This window comes from Bos javanicus, chromosome 7 (assembly GCF_032452875.1).
Source record: "Bos javanicus breed banteng chromosome 7, ARS-OSU_banteng_1.0, whole genome shotgun sequence".
Classification (NCBI taxonomy): domain Eukaryota; kingdom Metazoa; phylum Chordata; class Mammalia; order Artiodactyla; family Bovidae; genus Bos; species Bos javanicus.
This window is the reverse complement of record NC_083874.1, coordinates 99478415-99494980: the sequence shown is the minus strand read 5'-3', so window position 1 is coordinate 99494980 and position 16566 is coordinate 99478415. Positions and strand designations below refer to the sequence as shown.

Sequence of the window (16566 nt, the reverse complement as noted above, 5' to 3'; positions counted from 1 at the left end):
ATAAACTGGATCTACAAAGACATTTTCATCCACATGCTAAAAGTCAATTAAGTTCCTATGCTAAAATGTGATTTGAACACAAGTTTGCTAGTTCCAAATCAGAATCATTTTTTCTAACATGATTTAAAATTTCCCTCAGACTGTAAACCGCTTCCTCAAATTATTTCCCAGTTTGAATCAGAAGTTACATTTCCCTAATGCCTGCCATTAGAGAAAGATATCCCAGAAAGAGGGGCAAAGGCTGGATGGAATTATAGAACATTTTGGTAAATGCATGATCTGACATAATAGTTTCAAGATGGATTTATATTGATTTGGTTGTGTTTTATGTTTGTTCAGTCATCCATGTAGAAGGATAACTGTTTTAAATAAAATACAAAATAATAGGATAATGTTAATAGACTGATTAAACCATATACTCACCGCCTTGTCTATAACTTTAAGTACATGATTCTGTTTGACAAAAGTGGAGAAAGAGAAAAAAAAACCTACATAGCCTAAATAATAAATATAAAATCTATGTAAACATATAAACATTATGCTAATAGTTTGCACATCATAGAGATATTGACTGAAAAAAATTATCATTATATTATGAGTCCATAGGGTGCAGATTTGTTTGTAGAGAGGGAATTCTAGGTCATTGAAAGGAGAAAGAAGAGACCCATTAATTTATTGAGTAGGAGTAGAGTGTCAGAATTCCCTGCTCAGAAAATCCGCTCTTCAACAATTTCCATAATTTATGATTAATTTGGTCTTTTAGCAACTGCAAATAGCCCAGGGAGTGTGTGCAAACGAGGCTGGAGGTAGGTGGAAGGGGAAATTAGTTTATAAACTATTCACAATTTGGTGTCAATCATATTAATTAAATTGAGGTTTTACAAATTGTTGATGTTAACTCAGTAATGAGTTTCCACGAGCAAGGTGTTTTTTTTTTTTTTTAAAGAAAAGGACCATGGCCCTTTGATACAAATAAAATAAAAGGTTATCAGCAGAGGAATGGACACAAACATATATTAGCTCTTTGAATTTCTTAACTAAGTTCCAAATGAATGTCTCGTATGACACTGTTCATCTTAGAATTCCTATTATCTGTAGAAATTATTAGCTTCATTTGATGATTTATACCCTTCAAATCTCCAAATATAGCAGTTTCTAACCACTGCCAAAATTAAAACATCACTTTTACTCTGGAATATTTTAAATATGAAAATAGTTGTCCTTGTATAATGTAATGTGACATGGTAGAAAACAGAGTTTGGAGTTATACAAAAATGAAAATCCTGGTCTCACTTTTTACATTTAAGTTTCTTCACCTTTGAGTTTGTATCTTAAAGAGTGAGCAAGGGAAGAAACTGGATTTCCATGCCAGTACCTGCATCTCCCAGGGTTTTGAGTTGGGCTGAAGTCTGCATAGCCAGGGCTGGAACCTCTTTTCTGTCACCTAATAGTTTAGGTCATCTAACAGTTTATTCAAAAAACTAAGATCGTGACATCTGGTCCCATCACTTCATGGCAAATAGATGGGGAAACAATGAAAACAGTGACAGACTTTATTTTCTTGGGCTCCAAAATTATTGCAGATGGTGGCTGCAGCCGCTAAACTAAAAGATGCTTGCTCCTTGGAATAAAAGCCTTGGCAAACATAGCATATTATAAAGCAAAGACATTACTTTGTCAACAAAGGTCCATCTAGTTAAAGCCATGGAGAAGGAAATGGCAACCCACTCCAATGTTCTTGCCTGGAAAATCTCATGGATGGAGGAGCCTGGTGGGCTATACAGTTCATGGGGTCACAAAGAGGTGGCCATAACTGAGTGATAACACTTTCATGTATGGATGTGAGAGAAAGCTGAGCTCCAAACACTGATGCTTTTGAACTTTGCTGTTGGAGAAAACTCTTGAGGGTCCCCTGGACAGCAAGGAGATCCAACCAGTCCATCCTCAAGGAGATCAGTACTGAATATTCATTGGAAGGACTGATGCTGAAGCTGAAGTTCCAATACTTTGACCACCTGATGTGAAGTACTGACTCATTGGAAAAGACCCTGATGCTGGGAAAGATTGAAGGTGGGATGAGAAGGGGACGACAGAGGATGAGATGGATGTATGGCATCACCGACTCAATGGACATGAGTTTGAGTAAGCTCCAGAGTTGGTGATGGACCCGGAAGCATAGTGTGCTGCAGTCCATGGGGTCACAAAGAGTTGGACATGACTGAGCGACTGAACTGAACTGAAGATTCAATATCCCATCACATTTAATGCCCTCAGAATCACCAATCCATATTCCACATCAGAAATTTGTTGGCAATTTTCTATTCTTTATTTTCTATTGGCTATTAAACATAAAATATACATTATCATCTAAAGTCTCAAAATCTAGAGCCTAAAAAATTTACAAAGTTTTTAAATAAAAAAAGTGGAAAAGTTCAGTTCAGTCACTCAGTTGTGTCCAGCTCTTTGTGACCCCATGGACTGCAGCACACCAGGCCTCCCTGTCCATCACCAACTCCCGGAGTCCACTCAAACTGATGTTCATTGAGTCAGTGATGCCATCCAACCATCTCATCCTCTGTCGTCCCCTTCTCCTCCCACCTTCAATCTTTCCAGCATCAGGGTCTTTTCAAATCAGTCAGCTCTTCGCATCAGGTGGCCAAAGTATTGGAGTTTCAGCTTCAACATCAGTCCTTCCAATGAACACCCAGGACTGATCTCCTTTAGGATGGACTGGTTGGATCTCCTTGCAGTCCAATGGACTCTTAAGAGTCTTCTCCAACACCGCAGTTCAAAGGCATCAATTCTTTGGTGCTCAGCTTTCTTTATAGTCCAACTCTCACATTCACACCTGACTACTGGAAAAACCATAGCCTTGACTAGATGGATTAGAAATTAGAAAATTAGACATCCATAAATTAAAATCTAGGAACATTTTTCAAGATGATATTTATTTCAACTCACTATCACATCAAAGTTTTGTTTTCATTGTGATTTTCCCTACCCCATCATCTAATATTTTCATCACATAATAATTTTAATGGCCCTAATTATGGGGCTGAGATGACTTATGTTCAGTCTCTTAGTATAATTATTTATGGTACCCTGTTTACTTTTAAACTTGTTCTGTGTTGGATGATAAAACTGTATTAATACCCTAACCATAACTCATAATACAAGGCAATGGCTATATTTCACTTATAGATATACTGTGTGAGGGAAAAATGGGGGAACATTTATAATTGCTCAGAATGGTCAAAAGCTAAATGACAGTGAAATTTAATATTCAGTGATATGCAATAAGATTAGTTCCTTAGCCATATTCAAAGGTACACCTAATTATTTATTTTGATAAAATGCTTAGTCAATTTTGGGTCAGGTCTACAACCAGAAAGGAAAGTAGTGAATTCTGGGCCAAATTTAGTTGGCCAAAATAAACTTGATAATTACCTCCTTTCTCAACTATAAATCTAACAAGTTGTTCAACAAAAGTACGATTAGTGCAACTGCATACATGTCCTTCTTTTATAGGGACATTGGCTTCACTTTCTTGCTGAATCACCTTTAATTCAAGGTTATCTTTATAATTTGATCTCTCCATTATGGCAAAATTACTCTTACCAAGAACATCAGCCCCTTCCCTTGATACCAAAAAGATTCTTTTGATATATATCAATGATTGGAACCTTGCTACTAAGAATTATAAATTGCTATGACTGAGAAATTAAAGTCCTAAAATCTAATTACCTCAATTTGTTGAAAGTACATTAAATTATTATGAAAGGACTTGCATTGAAATCTCTAAGTACCAAGTCTTCTCTTTATAGCTAAAGAATAAGTTGCTGCTTTTCCTATCATGCCTTAGGGATATATTTTAGTGTATAGAAATCTATCAAAAGAAATTAGAAATAAAAATTTATTTCTATTTTCCAACCTTTAACAAGTATTTGGGCACAATTTTCCAGCTTGAATGATCAGTTCAGTTCAGTCACTCAGTCATGTCCGACTCTTTGCAACCTCATGAACTGCAGCACACCAGGCCTCCCTGTCCATCACCAACTCCTGGAGTTCACTCAAACTCATGTCCATCCAGTCGGTGATGCCATCCAGCCATCTCATCCTCTGTCGTCTCCTTCTCCTCCTGCCTCCAATCCCTCCCAGCATCTGAGTCTTTTCCAATGAGTCAACTCTTCACATGAGGTGGCCAAAGTATTGGAGTTTCAGCTTTAGCATCAGTCCTTCCAAAGGACACTCAGGACTGATCTCCTTTAGAATGGACTGGTTGGATCTCCTTGCAGTCCAAGGGACTCTCATGAGTCTTCTCCAACACCACAGCTCAAAAGCATCAATTCTTTGGTGCTCAGCTTTCTTCACAGTCCAATTCTCACAGCCATACATGACCACTGGGTCGACGTTCACTCTTGCCATCTCCTGTTTGACCACTTCCAATTTGCCTGGATTCATGGACCTGACATTCCAGGTTCCTATGCAATATTGCTCTTTACAGCATCAGACCTTGCTTCTATCACCAGTCACATCCACAGCTGGGTATTCTTTTTGCTTTGGCTCCATCCCTTCATTCTTTCTGGAGTTATTTCTCCACTGATCTCCAGTAGCATATTGGGCACCTACTGACCTGGGGAATTCCTCTTTCAGTATCCTATCATTTTGCCTTTTCATACTGTTAATGGGGTTCTCAAGGCAAGAATACTGAAGTGGTTTGCCATTCCCTTCTCCAGTGGACCACATTCTGTCAGCCCTCTCCACCATGACCTGGCCGCCTTGGGTGGCCCCACACGGCATGGCTTAGTTTCATTGAGTTAGACAAGGCTGTGGTCCTAGTGTGACTAGATTGACTAGTTTTCTGTGATTATGGTTTCAGTGTGTCTGCCCTCTGATGCCCTCTCGCAGCACCTACCTTGGGTTTATTACTTGGGTTTCTCTTACCTTGGGCGTGGGGTATCTCTTCATGGCTGCTCCAGCAAAGCGCAGCTGCTGCTCCTTACCTTGGAAGAGGGGTATCTCCTCATGGCCGCCCCTCCTGACTTTGAACGTGGAGTTGCTCCTCTCGGCCCTTGTGTTCCCGCACAGCCGCCACTCCTTGATGGTAGTTCAGGCTAATATTTCAATAATTTCATTTGTTGAATGTTAATAATAATCTTCATTTTTCCTGATTTGAATTTACAAGTCTTTTTTAGTCCTCAGCATAGTGACAGTGAGGCATTTACTTCATATTCAGATACAGAAAATTCTCTTTATATTACAAATAAGAACAAAAAACTCAACATAATAAAGTAACTTGATGTATGTATAATTCTCCTTAATTCATACTCTAATGCTCTACTTCATATAATCAAAAATAAAATTATTTGCCTAATTACCTTATTTCCTCAATGTTTGAGATTATAATCCATGTAGAGAGCAGCTTCTTAATGCTATTAAATGAAATGAGCACATCATCATTTTAATAATAAATTAACATAATGACACATTTAAGCTTTTTTACAACTGAGCAAAATTGTGAGCTAAAATTGCTTTCATTTGTTTCTCCTCTATTGCTTTCATTTGTTTCTCCTCTATCCAAACAAAACCACAAAACCAGTGTTTCCCTTGACTTGCTATGTAGGGACAGTTGGACCACATGGCATCCTATCAGTTAGAATCCCCACTCCTTCTTTCTGCGGTCCCTCTCTGCTCTCATCACAGCACAGATTCTACATCCTGAGATGGTTTGACTGTCGATTCCTCTGTGATGGCTATGCGAGGGCTCCATGTCTCTGCATTGGAAATAGCCATACGCTTAAAGCATTGAACCATGTATCTGACTTCCTTTAAAGTCTCTGAAAATCAATTTATAGTGAATGAGCTAGGATATTATCCAAATACAATTTACCTCCCTTTCTGATTTGCTTCCTCAACACTACCTACTGTCTTCCACATGTGGGAATTTGAAGTTGTATATATTTTAGGTAAATAATGCATGTGTGTTTTTTTTTTTGATAAATAGTAATATGACTCTATCTTTATTTTCCCTTTGAATTTTTATTTTTGTTACCATGGTCTTTGAATTTTGCTGAATGGTACAAATAAGATGAGAGTATAAAGAACACTGATTTTTTTGACTACTTCTACTCTATTTAATTCACCATTTCTAGCTAACCTATAAACTCATTCTCTCCAAGTTGAGCTATTATAATTCAGTATCTCATGAAAGTTACAAGACCATAAAAGTTAAAACTGGTAAACTTTACATACCAAGAAAATCCCCTTCTGAGAAGCCTAACTATGATAAAGCAAGTTATTAAAATAAAAATATAATTTAGAACAACATATGATAATTTTCTAGAAAGTGACATACAATTTTGTGTGTGTGTTTGTGTGTGTGTATGTATTACATATTTGGTTTCCTGAAAATAAGCTTGTTTCTCTTGAAAATCAGTTCTGTGTTTGGAGTAACTAAATTCTTTTCCAAGTTTTTATGTAAACCATATATTTTGCCTCTGAAGTTCTCAAAAATAATTTGGTTTCAAAAGCAATTTATCAAATATTTATTAAATTATGGCCCACTTCCATCTTTGGCATGCTATACTCTTCCTTTTTTGCATTTAAATTCTCAGATAATTGAGAATATGCAATAACAAGAAAATGAGTTATTTAAGACCAATCTGGACTAACATTAACAAGCATTCAGTATTCAGTGTAAGCATAAAAATACATAGAAATCTTGCTGAGCTCAGTTCCTAATGGGATCTTAAAGCTTACTTTCTTAACCATATTCCAACAACTTTTAAATGACATTTTTAGGTGCCATATTTCCTTGGTGTTTTATATCAATTAACATAGCTGTTTCTAAAATTTACTTTATTTGTGAATTCATGAGTCTAGTGACTTTGTGTATATTCTATCTTCACATTACCAAATGAATTTTGAATAAGGTTCTAAATTATTTTCATTTTTCTTTAATTAAATGATCTATACTATAAACAGTAAATTTGCATAAATTCTATATGCATACAAAACAAAGCAATACTCAAAGTAATTACTCAATACTCAAAATTTTTGGCAATTTCTTTATTACTTTTTGCTGAGAACTAATGTCCTATACATTAGTTCTCAAAGTAAATTGAAATTTACAAAGTAAACTGAAAATATTAACTCAGAAGATATATACATATATACATTCATATGTTTTTATAAAATTATACCTAAAATGAGTCATTAAACTTTGAATAAGTATTGAAGGTATAATAAATTATATTGTCAGAAAGTTAAAGTTAGGTATATATTGATTTGAGTTCACTAATAGGGACAAAAATTACAAATGAATAAAAGAGAAGCAGAACAAAGTATAAAAAGTTAAAAAAAAATAGAGACTCTAAGATTAACTATGAAGATATGGGAAATATATTAATATTTCTTGAAATCCATGCTTTTTTAAAATTGTATAATATATATATATTTTTTTATTTATACATTTTTAATTAAAATAGAATAGGCATAAGCCAAAGAGGGGGGAAAAAAAATCAGGATAATGTGTCATTCTTTGAGCAGGGAGGAGGCAGGAAATGGAACACATGACCAGGACAGTGTCCGGAGACCGTCCCGGGGCAGCTAGGTTACATACTGTGTAAATGCCACAATCAGGTCTTAGCCCACTTAATCTACACATGAAAAGAAGAGTCAAGGTTCATTCTATTTAGTACAAGAATTTTTACATTAAATATATAGTGCTTCATTTCTCAAAAAGTGATATCAGTTACTTTTAGAAGAAAGAAGTTCCATTACACAAGGAAGGATTAGAAAGTCTCAAATGCACATCGGCAGCTGTGCTAGCTCGGGAGGTACTGTCAGGCTGCGCGGGGCCAGTGCACATCTCAGGCGAATGCAGAACTGCGTCTGGGTTTAGAAAGGCAGCAATCGTTACATTTTGGCTTTTATTCTAGATGCTTAACTTAGTTAAGGCGACAGTTCAAGCGTATTAAGTGAAGGTAGATAAAATGTAATGACAATCATCGATAAGTCTCTTGCAGCTACACACACTGTCTAATAATGCTTACATGGAATGAAACCAGTGTTACTTAGCTGGTGTTACACACACATAGAACTGAAGAAAAGTAATTCTAAATGCACTATGGTGACAGTAAAAATGCAAATACAGCACAGAACTAAGCACTGCTCGATATCAAGGTGATGGTTCTAACAGAGCTGAGCCTGGAGCAGTCATTCTACTCACAAGGCTGTGAAAGCATCAGGTTTCCAGTAAAGAAGCTAGTCTGTAAAAGTCTTTTCAACTGTAAAACCAGGGTAAGGCTACAACTATCTTGATGTCTGAACAAGCTATACTGGATCGAACAGTAAGATTCCCAGCCCTACTGTAAGACAGGAAGTCCTCATGCAGCATATGCTCGCTGGCTCCTAGAAAGCTTCAGGTGCATAATAGAAAGGTCAGTTGCCCAAGACGTAAATGGGAGAACTTCTGGGAAGTTTCCACAGTGCCGTGACTTCTAAACCTCAGGAATGGTGTGATCCATCAAGCTTTTCATAATGCTTGGCGCCATCCGTTTAATAATGTGTTCAAAGATAAAAGCAGGCATGATTGTAATAGTAACTATATTTCCAGCTGTGGACAATATGTCTGCGATCTGAGAGTCCTTCAGTCCGATGACGTTCTGTCCGTTGACCTCACAGATGTTATGTTCTGTGAGAAGACCATTTCTAGCTGCAGAACTGTCTTTCACAATGGATGTGATTTTTCCATTTTTAAAAACAAAGCCAACGTGTCCAGTACTGTCCTTATGCATGGTAATTGTCCGTTCAAAGGGCCTGTCCCGAATGGTCATGGTGATCTTCTCTCCGAAAGCCTGTTTGAGCACCTTGTGCGCCCGGTCCGAGCTCCAGCCAGCACAGTTCTCGCCGTTTATCTGCAGCACCTGGTCCCCAAACCGCAGGCCCACCAGGGAGGATGGAGAATTGGCCTGGACAAGCTGAACAAATATACCGTTGTCTATGGATTTCAGCCTGAGCCCAATCTTCCCGTCTTGATCCTTACACAAGATGACTTCCCGGATCCCTTGCTTGATCTCTGCCCTGCGGATCCCAATGTCGCCACCAGTGATAGGGGCCACCATGTGGTTCATGCTGGAAGGCCGCGCCACCACCTGCCCCTGACTTGGTGCTCCAGGGACCAAGGCCATATTTGCACGTATTTCTTCTTCATTTAAACTCAGGCCCATGTACTGAGAGAGCTCCGGATACAGCTTAGGATAGAGATTTCCATCTTGAGAGACGGGAGCAGAGGCTTCAGATAAAATCGCTGGGTTGGCAGGGTTTGCAGAAAATGCAGTCTGAGCCTGAATCACCTTGTCTACCTTCAGGTCTTCAAGAGATGGGTACAGAGACATTTTTGCAGGATTTTTCGAGGCCGCTGAGACCCGCGCTCCGCCACCGGTCACTGGCTCGGACTTCTGAAACCCAGAGGGCAATTGTATAATATATAATCACATGTGTCAAATTGCATTTTACCAATATAATGTTAATTCATATATCTCTGCATTAATTAATCAAACACTTGTTAAAACACAATCTGTATGCATTCCACTTTGGGGGGTGTTAGACATGCAACGAAGAACCAATAATCTAATTAGTTGGAAACTTTGAATAAACAACTGCTTCCATTCTTATAGAGTAGAAATAAATACTGCCTGTCTAACATTTAATGTTTCTTTAGATCTCAGCCTACCTGCCACTTTGTCCAGAAACTATTCTGAGCAATATTCCTTACCCACAGCTAGCTGCATCTAGGCAGTTTCTTAACTCCCTTTTCTTTCTTTCTTATATTACTTGCCACACATTATTGTAAATACTTGTGTTAAGGTTCAACTCTGATTCCTGACTCTGGTTTAGAATCAGCTAAGCTTTGGGAGGGGATACAAAGCTAGCTTGCTTACAATTATATCCCTGTGCCTAGCACACTTCTCCACACATGGTGCGTGTCTAATACAGACTGGTTGAATGCATGCAAAATGGAAGAGAGAAAGAAAAGAGAAATGAAGAAGGAAACAGAAGAGATGGACGGAGGGGGGAAGAGTGACCAGTTTTACGTTGGAAACTTCTCTTAAGGACAGTTGTGGATAAAATTCTCCATTTCTCTTCATATCAGTCGAATAATAACAATAGTCGGGGATCATAACAAAACTAAAATTCAAGAAAAATTATCATTCACTTCAAATGTAATATATTGGAATGAGGGTAATGGAGACACACAGAAGACCTGATTGATTCTACCTTCAGTCGATCAATAAATACTAGCCAGAACTACAATCCTTTGAAAAGTTTAAAAAAGACTCAGTCACTACCATCATAGCTAAAGCTGTCTATATTTATCAGTCAAATATTTGCTTGAGCAGTCAAGAAGCAGGAAGATTTCAAAACGTTTTCTACTGAAGAGACTTCATGGGATACTACGTAAAAATATCTGTGTGTTACTTTTTGATATAACATGTCTAATGTTAGAAACTAAAATAAAACATCCCCAAGTTAATAGTAAAATATTTACGAATTTCAAAGTGCAATGGTCATTTAAAATTAAAACAACATGCTTTCTTTTTTTCGTTTTTAATTTTTGTCTTTGGAAATGTACTTTCAAACTTTTCTACGGTGAACATACATTACATTTATACTTACAAAAGATAAAGATGAATGTTAAGTGAAAATTGTGGAACTGTACTGAGCATAAAATCACACAGCAATGTGTCACATGAATGTTTGTATTCAAATATGTACAACCTAAGACTTACCATGTGGTGTTAGTGGTAAAGAAAGAACCCACCTGCAAATGCGGGTTAGACTTAAGAGACATGAGTTCGGGAAGATCCCCTGAAGGAGGGCATGGCAACGCACTCCAGTATTCTTGCCTGGAGAATCTGATGGAGAGAGGAGCCTGGCAGGCTGCAGTCCATAGGGTCTCACAGAGTCGACACAACTGAAGTGACTTAGCATGCATGCACACGTGCACATACCCACGCCTCACCCACTAATTATCTTTACCAAGGATGACACAGTATGTGTTGAGTTATGTCCTATATAAAACAGATTAACATGATTTAACTTTTTCAATTGACTGAATATGGAATTGTCACATTCCTATCCTTTTTGCTTCTAGGGTTTCTTTTTTTAACTTTACTGCATTTTCTTCCGAAAATCATCAGTTCAGTTCAGTCGTGTTGTACTCTTTGCAACCCCATGAATCGCAGCACGCCAGGCCTCCCTGTCCATCACCCAACTCCCAGAGTCCATCCAAACCCATGTCCATCGAGTCAGTGATGCCATCCAGCCATCTCATCCTCTGTCATCCCCTTCTCCTCCTGCCCCGAGTCCCTCCCAGCATCAGAGTCTTTTTCCCATGAGTCAACTCTTCATATGAGATAGCCAAAGTACTGGAGTTTCAGCTTTAGCATCATTCCTTCCAAAGAAAACCCAGGGCTGATCTCCTTCAGAATGGACTGGTTGGATCTCCTTGCAGTCCAAGGGACTCTCAAGAGTCTTCTCCAACACCACAGTTCAAAAGCATCAATTCTTCAGTGCTCAGCTTTCTTTACAGTCCAGCTCTCATAGCCATACATGACCACTGGAAAAACCATAGCCTTGACTAGATGGACCTTTGTTGGCAAAGTAATGTTTCTCCTTTTGAATATGCTATCTAGGTTGGTCATAACTTTCCTTCCAAGGAGTAAGCATCTTTTAATTTCATGGCTGCAATCACAAAAATTACAATTAAAAATTGGAATAATTGAGTCCAAAGTATATATATTTTCCAGGTTTTTGAATTATATTGATAAATGCTGTCTAGATAGGTTGCCCATTTCATTACTTCCATGACAAAATTTATTATTATAATCCTTGGAAATATTTGCTAATTTGATAATAAATGACCAGTAGCTTAAAGTTATTTTTACTTGGACTTTTGTTTGTTAATAGCATTTTTAAATATTATTTTATGTATTGATTAGGGGATTTTTTTGGGTACTATTAGTCTATTTGCAAAATTTTTATTCATATAATATATGCATTTGTGCTTCATCACTTTGTGTATTACCTGTTTAAAATATATTCATAAGTCAAAACTAATTTATCATCTTTAATCAGTAATACTTAAACCCATTATGTAAAATTATATTGAAATATTAATTTCATCCAGTAGAAAGATTTTGATCTAACTTGACAAATTAATGTATCTGAATTACAAACAAACTACTTGGATCATATTAACAGGCCAAATTTTAATCATAAGTCTGTGCTCAAACTATATCATTCTGCTTTTAACTACCAGAGTTTGGGAAAATAAAACATGAAGTTAATAAGTTACAACCTTTACCAATAAATTGGTTATTTTTGCTGCAAGATAAGGTGACCATTTATGGTGCTAAAAAGATTTGCTTTCAAGCTCTTAAGATGCTTCTTTTGAAATAGTGTCATTGTGATTATGGCAGTAAATGGTTCAAAGTCCACCTAATACATTCAGAGTTCAACAAATTCTCTGCATTTTCAGTCTGACCCTCATAATATTTATTGGGCTGTAATGACTGTGGATCACAACAAATTCAGGGTGCTCTGGAAAAGCAAAACCTCTCCTATTAATAATGCAGAAGTTGGACATTAAAGTACAGTTACTGAGCTATTTTATGATGTGATAAAAAATGTTAAAAGTACATAACTGTAGAACTGCAAGTGTACATTTGGGCATAAGAGTGTTTTAAGTATTAAAGAGAAACAGGAATAAAATAAAAACCAACATGGCTTTTGTGTAGGTAAAAAAGGCACGATCCATGTTATCAGGCACAATAACCATGTATATGTATGTGTGGTGTGTGGGTACATGTAGTGTAATGTGTTGAGTTCATGTCTGTGTGCATGCTTGGATATGAATGTGTGCTCATGCATGTGCCATATGAGTTTATGTGTATTTGTGTAAACGCGGCCTCCAGATTTCATGGCTCACAGTGAAGATGCTAATGACATGTTCAGAAATTGAAAGGATGGTTGATGAGGGTTTGAAGTCAGGGGGTGACTACTTTCTAAGAACAAAGCAGGAAGTGCCAAACCTAAGGATCCAGCATGAACAGTAAATCCTGCAAGGTTCTAGTCTAGTTTGTAACACAGAGCCTGTTTCTTTCATGGAAATTGTATATTTAAACAAAACAATTGATTTTTGAGAGGTGTCTGTGTTAGTTTCCTACTGCCATGATACAAATTGCCACACACTTATTGTCTTAAAACAGCACACATGTATTACCTCACAGTTTCGACAACTTAGGAGTCCAGACACAGCTGAGTCCTCTGCTCATGGACTCACAAGCCTACATTTTAAGCATTTCTCAGGCTTTCATATCAGTAAGCTTGATCAGAAAAGAATTTACTTCCAAGCGTATTCAAGTTGTTGGCAAAATCTCTCTCTTTATCATTACAGTCTCGGGGTACCTGTTTTATAGCTGAGGGTTGACCAGGGTGACTCTCAGCTCACAGATGCTACCTGCAGACCCATGCCACATGGCCTTCTCCAAAGGTAGTTTGAGGGGGTGCTAAGTCACTTCAGTCTCTCTGTCTCTTTGCAACCCTATGGACTGTAGCCCGACAGGATCCTCTGTCCATGGCTATTAGCTTCTTAAGGGTAGCAAGGGAAACTTTTCTAACCTCAGGAAGGGCTGCTCATTCAAGGGCTTTTATCTGATTAATTAGGCCCACGACAGATAATCAATCTTTTGATTAAAAATCAACTGATTTGGGACTTTAATAATATCTTCAAAGTCCACTTAACTTTGCCATACAAGCAGCCTAATTAGGAGTGACATCCATCACATTCACAGTTCCCACCTGTACTCCAGGGTGGGCTTATATAAATGTACCCCAGGGGGCAGGAATCTTGAAGGCCATCTTGGATTTCTACTCGCCATAGCAAAGAAAAAGCTGTATAGGAAATTAAAGTAGTTCAGCTGCCCAGTCATGTCCGACTCTTTGTGATCCCATGGACTACAGCATTCCAGGCTTGCCAGCCCCTCACCATCTCCCAGAGTTTGCCCAAGTTCATTTTCATTGTATCAGTGATACAATCCAGCCATCTCATCCTCTGATGCCCTCTTCTCCTCCTGCCCTCAATCTTTACCAGCATCAGGGACTTTTCCAATGTGTCCATCTGTTCTCATCAGATGCCAAAATACTGGAGCTTCAGCTTCAGCATATATAGTTTACCTCCACCCAATTTCTGCCTCCAAGGAATTGATTAATTAAGTTACCAAGACTATAATTTAAGAACTGTTTGCAAACTTCACATTAGATCTCTTTCTAACACTCTTACTTTTGTCTACATTCACTATTATCCATTCCATTGCTTCATTCCTTGATTTATGCATAGGTCTGAGACTGAAAAACTATTGCACAAATTGCTGGTTTCAGCTTACTCTCTTCCCCCAAAGCCCACTCATTATGTCTGCATCCATGTTGCAGAAGCAACATGGAAAATGAGAGTAAATACTTGTCCCACAGACAGACCTGAATTTGATTTCTCCTACTTTTTATTAAAGCATGGAAACCATTTCACTTTTCTGAGTCTCAGTATCTTCACCCATCAAAAGAAATCATAATATTTACTTTCATTATAGCTAGAAGGAGAAAATATATAATGTATACCTACACCTAGGAAAACACATGGCATGCAAGAAGTGCTCAATAAAAGAACAGTCCTTCTCTTAAGTATACGTATCTTTTGGCAGTCACTCTAGGTTTTATACAGCTCAACGCTTGCATAATAATAGCTTCTATTTACCAATAACGTTTATGTTGTAGATCATATATTAAATATATTCTTCACAATGATCTCATTTAATGCTGTATTAGTTTCCTGTAGCTGCTGCAGCAAGTTACAATAAATTAGTTGGCTTAAAACAGAAATTTATACTCTGGTTCTGATGGCCAGAAGTCCAACATCAACAGGTCAGCACTCTAGGGGGCATACATTCCCTGCCCTTCCAAGTTTGGTTGCTCCAGGTGTTCTTGTGGTCACCTCATTCCAATCTGTCTTTCTATTGTTGCATAGCTGGCCGTTTTGTTTTTGTTTTTGTTTTTGTTTTTTTAACTAAGAAAAATTGCTTTGTAGTTTTGTGTTGGTTTCTGCCAAACCTCAACATGAATCAGTCATAAGTATACCTATGTTCCCTCCCTCTTAAACTCCCTCCCACCTCCATCACCATCCCACCCATCTAGGTTGTTACAGAGCCTGGGTTTGAGTTCCCTGAGTCACAAAGCAAATTCCCATTGGCTATCTATTTTACATATGGTAATATATGTTTCCATGTTACTTTCTCCATAAATCCCACCCTCTCCTTCCTCCTCTTTGCCCCTCCGTGTGCATAAGTCCGATCTCTTATGTCTGTGTCTCCATTGTCACCCTGCAAATAATTTTATCAGTACTATCTTTCTAGATTCTATATATGTGTTAGCATACGATATTTGTTTTTCTCTTTTTGACTTACTTCACTCTGTATAATAGTCTCTAGTTTCAAATACTTTATTAGGACTGACTCAGATGCATTCCTTTTTATTACTGAATAATATTCCATTGTATATATGTACTACACTTTCTCATCCATTCATCTGTTCAAGGAAATCTAGGTTGCCTCCATGTCCAAGCTATTGTAAAGAGTGTTGCAGTGGTCATTGGGGTGCATGTGCTTTTTCAATTTTGGTTTCCTCGAGGTGTATGCCTAGTAATGGGATTGCTGGGTCATATGGTGGTTTTATTCCTAGCTTTTTAAGGAATGTCCATACTGTCTTCCATAGTGTTTGTATCAGTTTACATTCCCACCAACAGTGCAAAAGAGTTCCCTTTTCTCCACACCCTCTCCAGCATTTATTGTTTGTAAACTTTTTGATGATGGCCATTCTGACCAGAGTGAGGTGATATCTCATTGTAGTTTTGATATGCATGCTCTGATAATGAGCAATGATGAGCATATTTTCATGTGTTGATTACCCATCTGTATGTCTTCTTTGGAGAAATGTCTGTATAGGCCTTTTGCCCACTTTTTGATTGGGTTGTTTGTTTTTTCCAGTGTTGACTTGTGTGAGCTGCTTGTATATTTTGGAAATTAATCCTTTTTCAGTTGTTTCATTTGCCATTTTTTTCTCTCATTCTGAGGATTGTATTTTCACCCTGTTTATAGTTTCCTTTGCTGTGCAAAAGCTTTTACATTTAATTAGGTCCCACTTGTTTATTTTTGTTTTTATTTCCATTACTCTAGGAGGTGTGTCATAGAGGATCTTGCTGTGATTATGTCATAAGTGTTCTGCCTATGTTTTCCTCTAAGAGTTGTATAGTTTTTGGTCTTACATTTAGGTGTTTAATCCATTTTGAGTTTATGTTAGGAAGTGTTCTAATTTCATTCTTTTATATGTAGCTTTCCAGTTTTCCCAGTAGCACTTATTGAAAAGACTATCTTTGCCCTATTTTATATTCTTGCCTCTTTTGTCAAAAATGAGGTACCCATAGGTGCATGGATTTATCTCTGGGCTTTCTAT

At 37.5% G+C, this 16566-nt stretch overlaps 1 protein-coding gene across 1 annotated transcript; it reads right to left on the bottom strand.

Annotated features, from left to right (window-relative positions):
* Positions 1–7635: 7635 nt before the first annotated feature.
* Positions 7636–9470, bottom strand: LOC133251712 (syntenin-1). Its single transcript, XM_061424469.1, has one exon. The coding sequence runs from the start codon at positions 9396–9398 to the stop codon at positions 8502–8504; it is 897 nt and encodes a 298-aa protein (XP_061280453.1). The 5' UTR covers positions 9399–9470; the 3' UTR covers positions 7636–8501.
* Between the last annotated feature and the right edge of the window lie 7096 nt (positions 9471–16566).